Source organism: Aedes albopictus, chromosome 3 (genome assembly GCF_035046485.1).
Source record: "Aedes albopictus strain Foshan chromosome 3, AalbF5, whole genome shotgun sequence".
Taxonomy (NCBI): domain Eukaryota; kingdom Metazoa; phylum Arthropoda; class Insecta; order Diptera; family Culicidae; genus Aedes; species Aedes albopictus.
Window position 1 is genome coordinate 192,366,031 of NC_085138.1, and position 17,198 is coordinate 192,383,228.

Below are 17,198 nucleotides of genomic sequence, written 5' to 3' on the forward strand. Positions count from 1 at the left end.
AAGTCCACCATCTGCGCCGCGTTTGCTGCCCGAAATGATTCTGCCACCACGTATTTGGTTACCCAATCAGTGATGACCAGGAGAACCGTATTTCCTGCTCGCGAACGGATCATAGGACCTATCCAGTCGATAGACAGCATCTCCCATGAAAGTTTCGCCGGTTTAGCACCGCCCATTGCCGGTGTCAGAGGGACATTCGGTGCTTTGCACGCCTTGCAGACAGTGCAGGCCTTCACGTGTCGTCGCACATCCATGGCCATTTTTGGCCAGTAGTAGTCCATCTGCACCTTCTGGAGCGTCCGTTCGAATCCTAGATGGGCAGCTGTTGGTATATCGTGAAACTTGCGGACGATTTCGTTCCTGAGGCCTGCTGGGACAACTCTTTTCCAGCGGAATGCTTGCGCTCCAGTTTCGTCTTTCACTGCACAGTTCTTGTAGATTTGCGTTCCTTGGAGCTTGAAGTCCGGGTACTTGTCCGGATCCGCTTCTACCGACTTCAGCAACTCCTTGTACCATGGGTCTGATTGTGACGTCTCGCTGGTGATGGCATTCACTTGACCGATCCTACTAAGGCAGTCTGGAACAACATTTATTGCACCCTTTCGGTATTTTATATCAAACGTGAATGCGTTGAGCCTCAAAATCCACCGCGCAAGTCGGGGAGTCGGATTCTTCATTGATTTGAGGTAGGACAGGCTGGAATGGTCACAGTGGACGATGAAATGAGATCCTTCTACGTAGCCCCGGAATCTCTCTATAGCACGAATGACTGCTAAGCACTCCTTCTCGGTGACTGAGTACTTTTTTTCTGCAGATGATAGTTTCTGCGACATGTACGCGATAGCCTTCTCCTGTCCATTGTGCTCCTGGGTGAGCACGGCACCTACTGCGAAATCTGAGGCATCACAAGCTATAGAGAATTGTTTTGAATAATCTGGCGTGACCAGGACTGGGGCGGTGCACAGCTGTTGTTTAAGCGTTTGGAAGGATTTCTCACATTCGTCTGTCCACTTGAAGCGAATTTTGGCTTTAGTTTGTTCGGTCAACGGAGCCGCGATGTTGGAGAAGTTTTTAATGAATCGCCTGTACCATCCTGCCATCCCGAGAAACCGTTGGATTTCCTTCTTCGTGCTGGGGGTCGGAAAATTCTTCACAGCAGCGGTTTTCTCTGGATCGACGTTCCACCCATTCTCATCTAGGACGAAGCCCAGATATTTGATGCTCCGCTTACAGAATGTTGACTTTGCTACGTTGATTGTAAGTCCTGCTTCTCGCAGACGTCTGGCAACTTCCCTCAGAATTTTTATGTGTTCTGCGAAAGTGTCTGTGGCTATCACCAGGTCGTCCAGATAGACGAAAACTTTCGGTTCCATATCGATAAACAGGTGGTTCATCACTCTCGACAGGGCTTGGCTGGCGGTTGATAAGCCGAAGGGCACCACCTTGAATTGATAGTGCCCCCTTTGTGGTATGGTGAAAGCCGTTTTGGGTCGATCCTTCCTCGCCAGAGGGATTTGCCAGAAGGCTGCCTCTAGGTCTATAGATGACAAGTATTTTGACCCTCCTAGGTTGTTCATGATTGCGTCAATGTGAGGTGTAGGATAGGCTTCAGGCACCACTACGGTGTTCAGCTTGCGCGCGTCCAAGCACAATCTCATGCTTCCATCCTTCTTTTTAACTGTGACGATAGGGTTGTTCCATGGACAGCAGTTGGTCTCCTCGATTACGTTCAGGTTGAGCATCCGGTCTACCTCCTTGTTTATGTCATTCAATAGAAAGCGAGACACTGGGTAGTATCGCTGTTTCATTGGAGCTGCAGCGCCGGTATCTATTTGATGTTCGTAGAGGTGCGTGCGTCCAAGTTTTCCGATGTTCTCTGAAGTTGGGAAGGAAGTAATGGTGTCCTCTAGCTCGCGTTGTTCTTCGTCGGATAGCGATCGTAATTTGTCCAAGTCTACACCGGAGTCAACTTGTACGCCACAAATCTTCACGCTCACTCCGAAGTACTGCCAAAAGTCTACCCCGAGGATGAGAATGTCCGGAAGTGTACGGACACATAGTATTGGCAGTATTCGCTTTCTATTGTTGTATTCTATTGGCAGGTGTACGTAGAAACTGGCGTTGTGTAGTGTGTTGTCCGCGGTGCTGATGGTGCCTTGTACTTGAAACTTTTTAAGTCCTAGTTCTTCTGCTAGATTTGTCAGAGTACCTCCGAGGACACTGCATGTCGCACCACTATCCAGCAATCCTTTTAGAGGTCGGCCCAGTACCGTGATGTCTGCGTATGGTCTATTGTCCGTTGTAGTTGGATTTATGATTGTGGACACTACTTTGCGGAATTTGGGTATGTCTGTTAAGTGGGGAATTGGAGGATTGGTGGGAGAATCACATCCCCTTTTAGTTGATTCTCCCTCTACCGGTTTCCCGTCAGAGAGTTTCTGTTAGCTCCGGCCAGTTGTTTCCATCTAGAAGCACAAGACGGGCAGTTTCGGGTGGTGACTCCTTTATTGCCGCAACTGTAGCAGAATGTGTAGGTTTTCGGGCTAGGACACATTGGATATGTGTGCCCTTGGTTTCCACATTGCCAGCACGTAACAGCTGTTGACCTGATACGCGTGTCAGAAATGCGAGTCTCCTGCCCTATTTCCTGATTCCTCGACCATGTTCCTTGTGTTTGTATCGCATTGATCTCTGCAGGTTCCGTTGTCCCTTCTTCCCATTGGATTGCCAGTTGCTGTCGAGCTTCTTCCTGCTCGAGCATGTCCTCCGGATATATCTCGTCTACCTGTTCGTTTGCCTCTTGGGATATAGCATTCACTTGCTGTCGGTACTGCGGCCCTTGCTGCGGTCCTGCGGGGTTAATGCGTGGAGGTCGGTTAAAGGTCGGGTTGTCAGCTCTGTTCCAACCTGGTCGTAGCGAGCCTGGGTTTCTGTTGCGCATACAATAAGGTCTGGAAACTGCAAAGTCGCGGCAAACTGCTACCAGTTCTTTTACAGATGTTGCTCTTGCGGCCGAAGCAATGGGTGTGAAATCAGCATTGAGATGAGATTTTAGTATGAAGAGCTTCTCAGATTCGGGTAATGGTGGTTCTACGATCTCAAATGCTGCTACCAAATCTCGATAAAACTTGGCGAACGGTTCATTTGGTTCCTGGAATCGGAGATATAGATCCTGTTTCACGATTTCGGAGTAATTCGGTGGAAGGAATTCTCTTTTTATCCCCAGTTTGAAGTCGTTCCAGTCGCGAAGGTGCATGTAGCAACGCGTGTACCACTGTAATGCGCTTCCCTTTAGCAGGTGCTTTATGGATCTCAGCAGCGTTGTCTCATCAACCCCTTCCGTTATGGCATATGTCGTCACCATGTTCAGGAACTCGCCCAGCAAAATGGTATTTGCTTGACCTGCGTACTCAAAAGGCCACTTGTAGACCGGTTGTGAGTTTTGTGGTCTGTTTTGGTAAGACCTTCTTGGCCATCTCATTTCCGGTGGTTGATGGTGCTGGTTTGCTTGGTTGGTGGTGGTTCCATACTGTTGATTCGTTGTATTCGGCATACCCTGGCCATAGTGATCCTCTTGTCTATCTGGGAAGTCTGGAGTCATTCTGCCTTGCAGGTCTGACTGTTGAATATGAGTGTTGCTTGTTGTACGCATCGATGGGTTGTTTTGGTTTTGCTGTATTGCACCAAATGTCGCGATGGGCGCGTTATTCTGTTGTCCAGCTAGTTCCCTTTCCGGACGCCACCCTCGTTGGTTTGCTGGAGCTGGATCTGCGGCCTGTTGCTGTGATTGGTCTTTCTGCAACCGGAGCTGATACAGTTGCTGTTGTATCTGCAGCTCTCGTTGAAGCTGCTCCTGCTGCATCCGCTGTAATTCAATTTGCTTTTGTAGGAGCAGTTGCTGTTCCTGAAGTTGTCGCACCTGGTCTAGGTGTTGTTCTGCCGAGATACGTTGAGATGCCGGTTGACTTTCGTTCCTTGATTTTACGCTAGATTGCAGATGCGCATTTTTCAACCGTTCGAGGACCTCTGCGTCATCTGGCAGGATGGCATCGTTGGCTTCAGGAAACGTATTTGGTGGGGGTATGTCCAGAATGGTTGTATCAGCAAAAAAGTCGTTGATTTTGCGTAGCGATAGCTCTACTGCGTCCTCCAGTTGTTTCACGTATCCTGCTAAGTTCTTTTCGGTGATCATCTGCAGCCGCGATCGATAGTGTAGAAGTTTGCTCCTGTATACGGCGAGCTCTAATGCATCTTCCTTCTCCAAGCCCTTTCTTGCTCGATCATTGAGGAACTGCAATTTGACTTGACAATGTCGCAAGTGGTCCTCTTGCGAAATGACATGATCCGCACTTAGTGGCATCTCCATGTTGACTCGCTCCTTCTCGATATGTTCCCGCAACCTGCTTGTCTTCTCCCTCTTGGTTCGCCTCTGCTGGTCTTCGTTCCTCAGCTGCAACTCGAAGTCGAGCTCTCCATCCGATAGATGTAGAATATCCATTTCCGAACTCACACAACACGACTCACTATCACACTTCACAATTGACCGATTCGCGAACTGAAAAAAAATCGTGGATATTTTCAGTTGGGCGCCATGTTATGGTAACTCTTTCTCTGTCCATAATGACGTAAAGTGATCATATAAGTTAATCAACTATACAGTCCATAGTGTATTGAGTGATAGATACCTCAATCATTCATGGTTGGCTCCGGCTAGGCTAATATAACGTTAATGAGATATCTCGATCAGTCAATTGCACGTTTAAAGGCAAATAATTAAATAAGTTCACCCGTCAGTGAAGGTAGCTTATTAGTGTTTATGTTTGGTTGGGACATATTGGATATTATTGCCAAAGCATTTCTGTTTCCTTATAACTAACTAAGTTATCTAACCTTATACTGTATCCGCAATCCGTCGACGGGGCCCCGGTCTGGAACGGTGTTTCGATGGCGCTATAGTGGTTCGATAGCGCTAACATTTGGTCGTGCAAGTCATCGCTAGACCCACTGACGCAACTTCCGCACACATGCAACTACGCTTCCTTTCCTTCCCTCCCGTGGCAGTAGAGTCTACAACGGCCGAGGGGGTCGCCACCGGAGACGATGACAGTTGGTTGTTTAGTAGAGGGCAGAATGAACCGGATTGTCGTCTGAAGAAATTCCGGGGACACTCGGATCACTTCCCGGAGTGATTAAACTGAGGAAACCTCTTCGTTCCCTCGCGTAGACGATGCTTACTCTCCTTGGGGCCTGGAATGCGTGGCGACTAATGCTCTTCTAGACGTGCAGCGGTCGACTCATGACCACCTTGCTGGACGGAGCGATCGATCCTGTCTGTCGGCGAGCACTCAAACACTCTTGGGGAGTGCGGAGTGATGGCGTGCGTGATGTAGACCCGTCATAAAAAGAGCCCTGCAATGGTAATCGTATGTTAGATTCCACTGGCGATTCTTGTGGAGATTGAGGACTTACTTCACGGGGAAGGCTCTGTTTCGCGGGCACGGGATGATGTTCCACGGTTGGTTCACCTAGCAATCGCATGCAAGCATACCAGGATCGATCTAGAATGTTGCACATTAGGGTTATGTTGCATGTTGCACTTGCAATGGGACTGAGTGGTATTACCGTTTTTCTCCGTCGTTGATGGTTCTCGTGCAAGTGCAGAGTCAACAGAGCTGCCTAAACGTCCGACTTCCAATCCCCACCGAACTTATTCCTGGGTTTCGCCTTGCTGGGATGATGTGACGCACGGTGGACCTTTTGCCTAGACAATGCGTTAAAGTATTATTTTGGCAGACGACCGCATTTAAACCACTTACTGGATGTTTTGTTGTGGATTCTGCTTATCCACTATCACCGGCGTATCGTTATATCCCCGACAGCAGTTCCTACGGGTTTATGCCGATTTTTTGCCTTTTCGGCGATGGGGCGATGGAGCGAAGGCTATCACTTTTGCGATGGAGATTCTTTTGCTGCTGGCGACCGGAAGCTGTTCGTGTGCTGAAGTGTGCGTCGTGGAACGGAGTGAAGTTGTCAGCTGTCAGCGATAAGTTGTGAGCTGTCAGCGATGCGAAGGGGCTAACGCTGCCTGCATATGTTCGTTTCATGATTACACACATAATTTGCGATACATAATAGGTCAACCAATTACACCATATTTTAGTCGGCATGACTCCCCGCATAGAAATTTACAATTCATGATATCGTTAAAATCATAAGACATTCATCCGTGGAATAATAACTACAAAAGCAATAATAGTTCTATGATTTCATGATTAAAATCGAAAAAAGGAAATTATTCAATACTTTTCAAGTATCATAACATTTGTAATAACGATACATTGAATGATACATGAATAATTTCTAATAATATATTTCCATCTAGGTGGCAATGGATTTTAATATTTGCAGACTTTTTTAATGTTTGAACATCACAATGGCATGTAATTACTGTAGTGTGCGCTTCCAGTTCTTTATCGGTGACAAATTTAAGGTCTTCTGAATACTTCTGATCACAAAAAAACTACACTCCAGTTGGACATTTTTGCTCTAGCGGGGACGAGTGCGGGGATCCCATTGTCATCGAAAACTGCCACTCTTGACGGCTGCTGTTTCCATGTCAGCAGCTACAGTTCTCTAATTTCTGTGAATGCTCTTGAAAGCTTACCTTTTCCGACTTCCACTGCATTCCGATTCCGAAGTTGAACTCCCCATTTTCATGTTTCCACCTGGCGATTCCTTCATCGGAGTAGCCCCGCTGCTGATGGTCTTTACCAACTGCTTTTTCCTTTCACAACAACACTGGGTTCCAACCTACCGCGAGCACTGATTCCGGTTGGTGTAGTGCGTAAGCAGCACACGAAGAATTATCGAACAAATTGAACACTTAAATCGCGGTTCGATTCCCGATTCAACAGATAAAAACGCAGCATGTAAACAATGATTCACATAATCATAGGTAAACTTGACAGTGTCCGACAAGTGCCCGCAGGGGTGTACTTTTTTTCGGGTCGATAAAGCAGGTTTGGTGAAATATTTCCGTTTTGTTTTTATCATTCGCTGTATCATGAAGTTGATGATAAAGTGATAATAAAGTATATAATTCAGCATAATTTTTGTTCGAGAAATATGGCATTTTTGAATGGTAACGATACTTAACAACCCATTCAGTGTATCATAAAAACTCCCAAAATTATAACTTCTATCATCAATATGATTTGTGGTATTACCGTTTTATAATCCAGTTTATGATAACACGAACGATGAGAAAATCTTACACTGTACAATAGATGTATGATACCGTTTTATTCGGGTCGTAACACCAACCATCGTCTATACCGTGAAAATCGGGAGGCTACGGTGGACGGGTCACGTCATCAGGATGTCGGAACCCGACTAAAACGGTTCTCGAGAGTCATCCGACCGATACAAGAAGACGTGGTGCGCAGCGAGCTAGGTGGGTTGACCAAGTGGAGGACGATCTGCGGACCCTGCGCAGAGTGCGGAACTGGAGACAAACAGCCATGGATCGAGTGGAATGGAGACGGCTAATATGTACAGCCTAGGCCACCCTGGCCTTAGCCTGATCGGTAAGGTAAGTAACTTTAAGAACCACCTATTTAAACATGATAGCAATTTTAAAACAGTTTCTATTGTTTTTTTTTCTACATATTAGGTTTATTTTTCTGAAGTTCTTTTCGTTTATCTTTTGTAACATTTTTATGTGATTTACTTTAGTGATTTCTATCACCAATACTTTGAAGATCTTGTTCTATTCTATTTTACGTACGAAGCGAGGCTCTTTCGTAAATCATAACGAATTATCAACATAATTCTTGGCGATGATATAATTAGGTTCACAAACATATCCTCCATCCTCCTATACAGGCCCGTGCACAGAAGTGGCGCCAAGGGAGGGGTTTTTCCCAATTTCGGCAAAAGGCGGAGGGGCGCCTAGTGTATGAAGCGTCGATAATGGGAGGGGTTTAACCCCCAAACCCCCCCCCCCCCTTGTGCACGGGCTTGCTCCTATATATTCTTTGTTTATCTCTTGGAAGGTTTTAATGGCAATTTACGAATGCCATTCTTGAAGGCATATATTGCATGCAATCTTCAAAAATTTCCTATAGAGGACTCTCCAGAAATTCCACCATGAGTTCTTCTATAAAACTCCATGCTTAAGAAACTCCCCCATGGATTATTTCAGACATTTCTCCGGAGATTCATTCAGAAAACCACCCATGCATTCCTGACATTGTAACAGCGTTTTGTTTTTAAAAAATAAAAAGTCCAGAATTCGTTCTTCAAAAAAAAAAAAATCTAATGTTTGTTCAGATATATTTTTAGAGATTTTCTATGGACATCCTCCTGAAATGGCGCCATTGATTTATTAGAAATTCCATAAATAATGTCCATTTTCAACACCACAACACCCCCCCCCCCTCCTTTCCCTTCTATGGCACACTTTTTATACAGAAATCCTCTGAAATTATCACATTCTTCGGAACCCCTCACTCCTCAAAGCGTGGCGTAACTTATGGGCGTTCGTCCTTCAGAAATAACTCCAGAAATTATATCACACACAGTTATCCCAGGGTTTTTTTCAGGAATTCCTCTACCGGATGCTCCGAAAATTCTTTTAGGGTTTCTTATATAAATTTCTTCATGAAGTGTCTCCAGGACATTCTTCAGAAGTTTTTCTTTGATTTTGTTTTTGTAATTTCAGTAGATATTCTTTCAGTGATTTCTGAAAAAAAAATCATATAGTTCATGAGCTACTGCAGGTATTCCTTTACGTATTTCACCAGTAATTTCTCCTGAAATTCTTCCAAGAATACCATTAAGAATTTTTTTCCGGATTTTTTAAGAAATTTAGAAATATCTTCAATAACAATTCCTAGAAAGTTTTACATATATTCCTTTGGACACCTCAAACATTTTTTGATAATTTTCTTTCAAGGAATCCCTTGGAAAATATCGTCAGGGGTTACCGAAGAAATGCCTAGAAGGTTTCAAGGCCTCCTGCGAATCTTTTAGAAATATTTCCTGGGATTCCATTGGAGATTTCTCCGGGAATTCTTTGAGATATTACTCCACAGATATTTACTGAAGTATTTTATGAAATTACATAAAACATATAAGAGTTATTCTTGGAGGGTTATCTAAAAGAATTTCTATAGAAATGTTTATAAATTTTCTGATGAGATTTAATTTTATTGAAACAATTTCAGAAACAATCGTTGAAGGAGCTCCTAGAAAAGTCCTTGAAGGAGCTCCTTAGAATCACCACAAAAGTTCAGTTAATTGGACGCAGAGGATTAATTTCCCCAACAGGGTAAAAAAACAAACTCCTGAGATGGATGGAATTAGAGAAATTTCTAGAAAAATTTAATGATACATTTTTGGAACAAAAATAAGGAAAAAAAAATCTTGGATTAGTTTCTGATAAAATCACTGAAGGCATTTTTAAATCATCAAGTAGTTTCTGGAGGTATCCTTGAAAACAATTCATTAGAAATTCGTGCAGAAATTGCAGATAAAGGTACTAAAAGAATTCTTGAATAAATCCCCTTATGAATTGTTGAAGGATGATTTGGAACAAACCCTGGAAGAACTTATGGAAATACTTCTGGATTCTTGAAAAAAAAAATCTTGCAGAAATATCCTGGAAATCTGGAGAATGCTGTGCAGTAATTCCAAGAAGAGATATTCTTAAGATATTCCTGGAGAAACGTCAAGAAATAAACCCTGAACTGGTTTTTCAAGGACCTCCTGAAAGAATCTTTAAAAGGATTTTTTAAAGGTTGCCGGAAAAAAAAATCTGAAAAAATCCATGAAGGTAGGTTTCTATAAATCTCAAGAGAAGTTCGCGATTCTAAACGTGGAGAAATATCTGAGGATCTTCCAGGAAGCCCCCTGGAGGAACTTCCAGAAGAATCTATTGAGATTTTTTTCTGGAGGAATTTCTGAAGAAACGCATGAAAGAATCTTTCGAGGAATTCCTGATAAGAGCCTCAACAGAACTCCAAAAAAAATCAGATTTTACCATGACAGCACTGATTTAAAATGAGTTTTAGAAAAAAAAAAACATCCCAAGAGGAGACGTGCGACGTTGTGAATTCCTATTGAGAGGAATCCTTTACAAATTTCCTGGTAAACATGCTCAAGGATTCTCTCTAAAATTTATAGCATAATTCTTGCAAGGATATACATATGTTTACACAAGCGTTCACAACACCTTTCACACAAAATAGATGAAAAATGTACTTAAGTACAGGAAACAAATTATTCTGTGTTATCGTGTTTAAGCATTTCACTAAAAAAATAAGGTCACGCCGATTACGCCGCCGCCACCGCCGCTGCCGCCAAATAGGGCGAACGGCGTGGCGCTGGCGTCACCGCCGCCGCTGCCCAAATTACTATAACCGCCGCCGCCGGTGAAAACTGCTTCGGCGCACACGTCCATTTTCAGCCCTATAGGTTGGTTCATCTCTTGGCATGTTATGTAAATCTTAACTAAATTTCGCATTTGAGCGATTCCAAGCAACAGCATCAAAATTAAGGAAATTTTTTAATTCATGATTTTCTATTGAACTGAAACTTTGCACAGTTTTTCAGTTCCATCTAAATCGCCATTTTTCGATATCAAATTTTTATTTTGAATCACGACTAACTTTTCGAAAGGGTGTATGTGAAAATGGTTCAATAATATTCAAAAATCTGTACAGCCAAAATGGTTCGTTCGATTGCTATGAATTTTTCAGCAAAGTTAGATAACTAAATGGTGATTCCTATGAAAATATACACTGTGAAAAAAACATCTTTTTTAACATTAAAAATATCATTTTTGTCACAAAAACTCAAATATCTCAAAACCCTATCTTTTTACCAACGCAATTTTTTTAGGGAAGACGGTCCATTGTATTAGCAATCTACCATAAAAATTTGGTGATGGTAAACTAATAAACAAAAAAGTTATAACATTTCAAACATTTCACAATTTTTACATTTGGTAAATATTTTTTTCTGTGTAAATTATTTCGGTCAGAAATCGCGGTTTGATGCTGATTTTATTGTTCAGCAAAGTTAGATAACTAAATGGTGATTCCTAAGAAAATATGCACTGTGAAAAAAAATCTTTTTTAACATTAAAAAATATCATTTTTGTCACAAAAACTCAAATATTTCAAAACCCTATCTTTTTACCAACGCAATTTTTTCAGGGAAAACGGTCCATTGTATTAGCAATCTACCATAAAAATTTGGTGATGATAAACTAATAAACAAAAAAGTTATGACAATTCAAACATTCCACAATTTTCACATTTAGTAATAATTTTTTTTAGTGTAAATTAGGCTAATACAAATTTCGATTTTCTCTTATGTCACCGCCCCCTCGGAAAATTTTGGTCGGAATTCAACATTTTGAGGGGTGCACAAATAAAATGTTCAAGAAAATCAACAAATTTAAGGTGTAATTCGAGTTCCACCGAAACTTTCTTAATAAATCCGATGAGTTTATCTATGTTGCCTAATTGTTTGGATATTTTTCCATCGAATACATTTATTATTTATCATCCTCCCCCTTAACGAGTCAACGAGCGCTGTGACAAAAGAAGAAAATGAGATTTGTTCCTGCCTTTATTTCGGCCGGAAATCGCAGCTTGATGCTGATTTTATTGTTAATGGCCTTGCGTGAGTAAAACAAGCTGTTTTTATTATGTATTATGTATATTATATGTACAGTAATGTTCCGATTTTATCACGCCCTCCGCGCATTAGTCGTTTATTTTGAATCTTGGTTGTGGCTTTCATAACCAGAAGAGTGCCCATCATTTTTCTTTGCGTTTGACGTTTCACACTAGCGCCTTCTGATGACGATATTGCACATCGCAGTATTTCGTGAAACATTTCCACCAGGTGGGGGTAGTGTGAACTGGGCGATGGATTTTCACGTGGTAGGTAACTCTCATGCATTTGTTGTTGTTGAAGTTACTCGCATTCTTCCGATCATAAAGTCTGTTCTCTAAGAGGTATTTTTTTGAAGATAAACTAGACGTATACGCGTATATAAAACTTTTATTATACAGCTTTTGTCTTAAAAATAAGTTTAATTCCATTTTTCTTATAATCAACAGCTTTTCAACACTATCAAGGGATTTTTTCACCAGTCACGTACAATAAAAAGTATGACACTCTCAATATTTTTGATCAAAACACTGGATCGCGTCTAAGTTTCAAATAGATACTATAGAAATTATGAATAATCAAACAAAAGTATCATGAAAACAACTTGTTTAATTCAGGCGGTAGCCTTTACAATAAAATCAGCATCAAAAAATAATTCTCAAAATAATTTACACAGAAAAATTTTTTTTTTTGTTACTAAATGTAAAAATTGTGAAATGTTTGAAATGTCATAACTTTTTTGTTTATCAGTTTACCATCACCAAAATTTTATGGTAGATAGCTGATATAAAGGGCCATTTCCCCTAAAAAATTAACGTTGGTAAAAAGATAGGGTTTTGAGATATTTGAGTTTTTGTGACAAAAATCATATTTTTTTTAAGTAAAAAAATAAATTTTTTACAGTGTATATTTTCTAAGGAATCATCATTTAGTTATCTAACTTTGCTGAAAAATTCATAACAATCGAAAAATCCGTTTTTGCTGTACAGCTTTTAGAATATTTTTGAGCTGTTTTAGCATACACCCTTCTGAAAAGTTAGTCGTGAGTGAATATGAAGGTTTGATATCGAAAAATGACGATTTAGATGAAATTGAAAAACTGTGCAAAGTTTCAGATATTTTTGAAATGGTCGCTCAGGATCGACTGACATGACTCCGTGGAATTCCTCATTTCCTTTGTGTGCCCCATGATTTACCCCACATTTCACAGTAACATTTTTTGTAGTTTTAACTTTTAACCTTTTAAAATGCTCGGAAAACACGCAACCGATTGTATGGACCTCTTTATTTCAGTAAAATTTGTTGATATTTTGACCAGTGATTTCTTATAGGGCAGCATAACTGTGTGGATTTTATGCGGCTTGTGTCACGAATGAAAAAAGTAAAGACTTTTGGCCGGTGGAGCAATAGTTTTGAATGTTTTCCTTTTTCCAATGAATTACTATTTCAAAACAAGGAATCAAATTCTCGCAATGAACTTTAAAATGTTTGAGAATTCTGGCTGACATTACAATTTTAAAAACAAACATTTCAGCGTACCCTCAGAGTAATTCTGCTCATTTTCAGAATTTAAGTTACTGGTGTAACTTAAGCCACTTCGTTTGAAATTTCAAATTTCAAAAATGGTTTCCTTAAAACTGAAAAATATTTTCCACCTGGAAAAAATTTAGGAGATACCTTGATTTTTCCTCTAACTGTGTACGAAAACCGATTTTGAAAATATTGCCTCGTTATTTAATTAAAAATCAAAAACCAAAAAGTGAGGAAATGCTTCCAGTTTTGCCTTAAGACTCGAAAAACAAATAGGAAGAAGCCATAACCTTGGCCAGAAATGCTCAGAAAAACGTGTAGGTGTGGAGTATAATCTATGGCCCGCGATCGTTAAAGGTTGGGCAGGTCTAGCACGCAGTTCCAAAGAGAGTGCTGAAGAAATGAATGTTGAATATTTCTACTAGGAACCTACCAAAAAATTTCTTAAGCGATTCCCTTAGAACACGAAACCAGGGATTTCACACTAACACTAACACACTCAACAACATTTTGTAAAATGTTCAAACAAAACTTGCTTGCCAAAATTTACACTTGCAAAAAACACAATCCATATTTACCTCGTTTTCTTCTTCTTGATCCCATTAGGATCCGACTTCTTCTTGTCGTTCTTCTTGTTTGCACTGGACGCACAATCACTTCCGTTGCCGTTGCTCATCGACGTGGTCGTAGTCGGCGTAGAAGATCCTGAGGCACTGTTCACATCATCACTTTTCCGCTTGCTGGGATCATTCAACCCGTTCAGCGTGGTTGCACCCATGGGTGGAGGTTGCTGGAACATGGTCATGGTGGTTTCGTATTCCATTTTTCCATTTCCGTAGTCGGTCGCCTTCGACGGCGGAGAATACTCCATTCGACCATTGGCATTGTAATCTAAGGTTTTAACATATTCTATTTTATTCAGATTATTATCGACATTAAGTTGCGAAGGGTAGTATTCGAGCTTACAGTTGATGTACTCCAGTTTCCCGGAATTCGGAGAGTATTGGGGATCAACTTTCCCATTTGGATGGTAGTCTACTTTGTTCAGATTAGTGTAATCGATGGTTTTATAACTAGGCGAACCTGCCGCCAGAATGCTATTCACTTCAGGTAATCGCTGTGTGCAGGAATCCGGCGAAGGTTGGTTTATTCCTAGCACCACCTGTATGTTGTGACCACTTGGGCCGCCCGCTTGAATCGCTTTGGCACTGAGCGGACTGAGCGTATCATTAAATTCACTAAATATCTGATCATCAAATCCAGCTGATTCCATTTTTTAACAATTTTATTAAAACCAATCAGCTTCAATTAAATTTCAATTAACGCTAATTTTAATTGTATCACTTTGCTAAATCACTGCTGTATTTTCACTAAGTCAATAAATAACACTGTAATTAATAGAGGCACACTGATTTATCTTAATAAAGGCCGCGAATGCGCGAGGAGAGAGTGGAACCGCGCGGAACAATCAGCCCCCCGTGCTAGGAGGGCGAAAGTGAGAATTTGTTTCAAATATTAATGTCACACAACGGGGCGCGATCGACCAGTTTACAGACTCAATCTGAGAACGACGCGATATCAGGGCAAATGCAAAATTATCAATGAATTAAGCATAGGTCTTGATCAGGGTTTTATACTCAATTAAAATCAATAAAGAAACTCCGCCCTAGCAACCAATCCAAGAAGCCATTTTTGAACCCCTGGTGGCTTAGACGGCGTCATGGGGGCGGAGCCTATGCTTTGCGTAGAGCTACTTTGATGTGTTTATTTCCATTCCCATGCTTTGGCTGAGTACGGGAATGATGGTGGTTGCATTACTCATCGCAGTCATCTCTCGCTTCGTGTTGGAAGAAAAAAAATAATAAAAATGGAAGTTATCCACCTACCGTTGAGAAGAATTGTTTTATGCCGTTGGGATGAAGCAGTGTCGATTTATTTTTAATTGTTAAACGTTTATTTCCTAGAAATTTCATTAGTCCCAAAATATGAGGTTGAGTAGGGGAAACTGAGGTGACTTGAACCTTGATGACTTGTTCACCCGCGTTTTTCGGAATGAAAAATTGTTTTCTTCTACAGTGATAGACATTCGTTCAGCCAAGACCAAAAAAATATCAAAAAAGTTCCAGGAAACTCATACAAAAGGTTTTATGATAAAACTTTTTTATCGTAGTGGTAGTATATCTAGTACTGTTTTATAAAAATGTGATACTTTTATTTATTTATTTATTTGCCGTCTTTAGTTAGAAAAACTACACAGACCGATACTTAATCCTATTTTTATACTCTATTCTACTAACATTAAAATCAAATTCGTCATAAACAGCATTAAATAATTCACAAGACCTGTCCAGAGGATTATTACGTCCATAATCAGTTCTATGTCCGGGAATCCACAAAAGGCTAGCAACGCGGAGTTGTCGGTTGGGTGCACGGAAACTGATTCTTTGGAGCAAGCAGCTACAGTCGACGCGGTTGGTCAGCATGTCAAAAATAAACATTCTCCGCAGGAAAGTTTGTCGTTCCATTAGAGTCTGCAGTCCAATTAAAGCGCACCTGTGTGATACATCACACTTACATGTACACTGAAACAAAAACGATGGTAAAAACCCTTCAAATGTAATTTTCTGCCTAGATATGCGTTTAGCCGAGGTAAATGAAAAATTGGTTTTCAATAGATGTTATGCAATTTCGTTAGTATATTTCGAGGATATACCCCAAGGTATTTAGTTCATGACGTGTTAGCAAGATAATTGACCTTAAAAGTTTAATTATTTGTGAATTTCAGAGAAATATTTTAAAAAAATGTCCCGATAAGGAGAAGCCATGATAAACAAATTTATTTAAGACAAACTATTTCTGTTAACACTCAAACGTTAGCTAGATTAGCAGTTTTGAAAATATGGCACAGAATTATTGTTAGAAATGTTCAAATTATTGCATAAAATGTCATGGAAAAATTAAGTATATTGGTTTTTGGTTGGTGAAACCTTAAAATAGGATTGCTAAAAGCTAAAATAAATACTTCTGCGTTAAAATAAAGACGTGTCCTAATGCCTGTGGAGTATACCTGTTTGATACAAGCATTACTAAATGAATTAGAAGACTGCTAAGTGAAAGAACTGCAGGAAGTGTCAGACTTTTTGTACCCTGTTTATTTACAAGCAGATGTTCATACAAAAATGCAAGATGATCAAACAATTGGCTCATTTATTCAATCTGAAGAAAGATATTATAGATGAGTCATAGTTTTGAACCACATTCATTTTTAACTTAATTTATTTGAAAAGAACGTCTAAATTATGAAACAAATAGTTCTTGCTAGAAATTTGAATTTTCTCGGTGCCTTTTCTCGAAATATGATCCAATATATGTTATTTTGGCCAGAATACAGTCTAGAAGATACAAGGAACTAGAAGACGTAATAGTAGCAAACGCTGTGAATTATTTCATATATACCCAAGTAACCATTAGTACGATATTTCGTCGGTTGTTTGGGCTCGTTCGGAAGTTAACCATCAATGCTAACTTCTTTTCCCAATCAGCCTAGATAGCTGTGTAGTGTCGGTAGCGGTTGTCTCAATTGGCTAAGAATAACACTACGGATCGCCTGATCCAGTGGTAAGAGTCCACTAAACAGGTGACCCCTAATTCATGGTGTTATGCGGCATTATGCTTACCGTGCCTAGGAATGAATGGTTAGGGGGTCTAATATAAACCTAACCACAAACGGAGCCTGTGGAGAATTAGGGCGTCCTCCACAGTATTACGCCCTTACTGCGCTAACCGGAGCAATAGTGCAGCGGACCTTGCGTTTCTCCGAGATAATCAGTTGCCCTTCTTAAGTCTCAAATTTGAGGCTAAATAAGGGCGGGATTATTCAAATGTTGTAAATTAGCTTACATTACTACCTATATGGGTTCGCTTAATGCGTTTTCGCCATTGGCGTTTTTCAATTGACACCGGATTGGTTTGTCGTTGATGTT

At 40.7% G+C, this 17,198-nt stretch overlaps 2 protein-coding genes across 4 annotated transcripts in view; both read right to left on the minus strand.

Moving 5' to 3' along the window:
• LOC109429092 (homeobox protein unc-4) overlaps positions 1-14,830 on the minus strand; it is a 56,125-nt gene extending 41,295 nt beyond the window's left edge. Inside the window, exons 1-2 of one of the 3 annotated variants that reach the window (XM_019704930.3) lie at positions 14,182-14,830; positions 13,794-14,106 (exon numbers count right to left, since the gene is read on the minus strand). In XM_019704930.3, the coding sequence (XP_019560475.2) occupies positions 13,794-14,106; positions 14,182-14,488 (620 nt within the window). In that variant the 5' untranslated portion in view covers positions 14,489-14,830. Of the gene's footprint in view, positions 1-13,793 lie in introns of all 3 variants that reach the window. The other 2 variants (XM_019704931.3, XM_019704929.3) reach the window with 2 other exon arrangements.
• On the minus strand, positions 1,662-8,401 carry LOC134290065 (uncharacterized). The gene is made up of 4 exons (XM_062857046.1): positions 5,817-8,401; positions 5,623-5,761; positions 5,470-5,558; positions 1,662-5,409 (listed from the first exon to the last, which is right to left on the minus strand). Exon 4 carries the CDS (start codon positions 4,496-4,498, stop codon positions 2,414-2,416), a length of 2,085 nt encoding a protein of 694 aa, XP_062713030.1. The 5' UTR covers positions 4,499-5,409; positions 5,470-5,558; positions 5,623-5,761; positions 5,817-8,401; the 3' UTR covers positions 1,662-2,413.
• Positions 14,831-17,198: the final 2,368 nt, after the last annotated feature.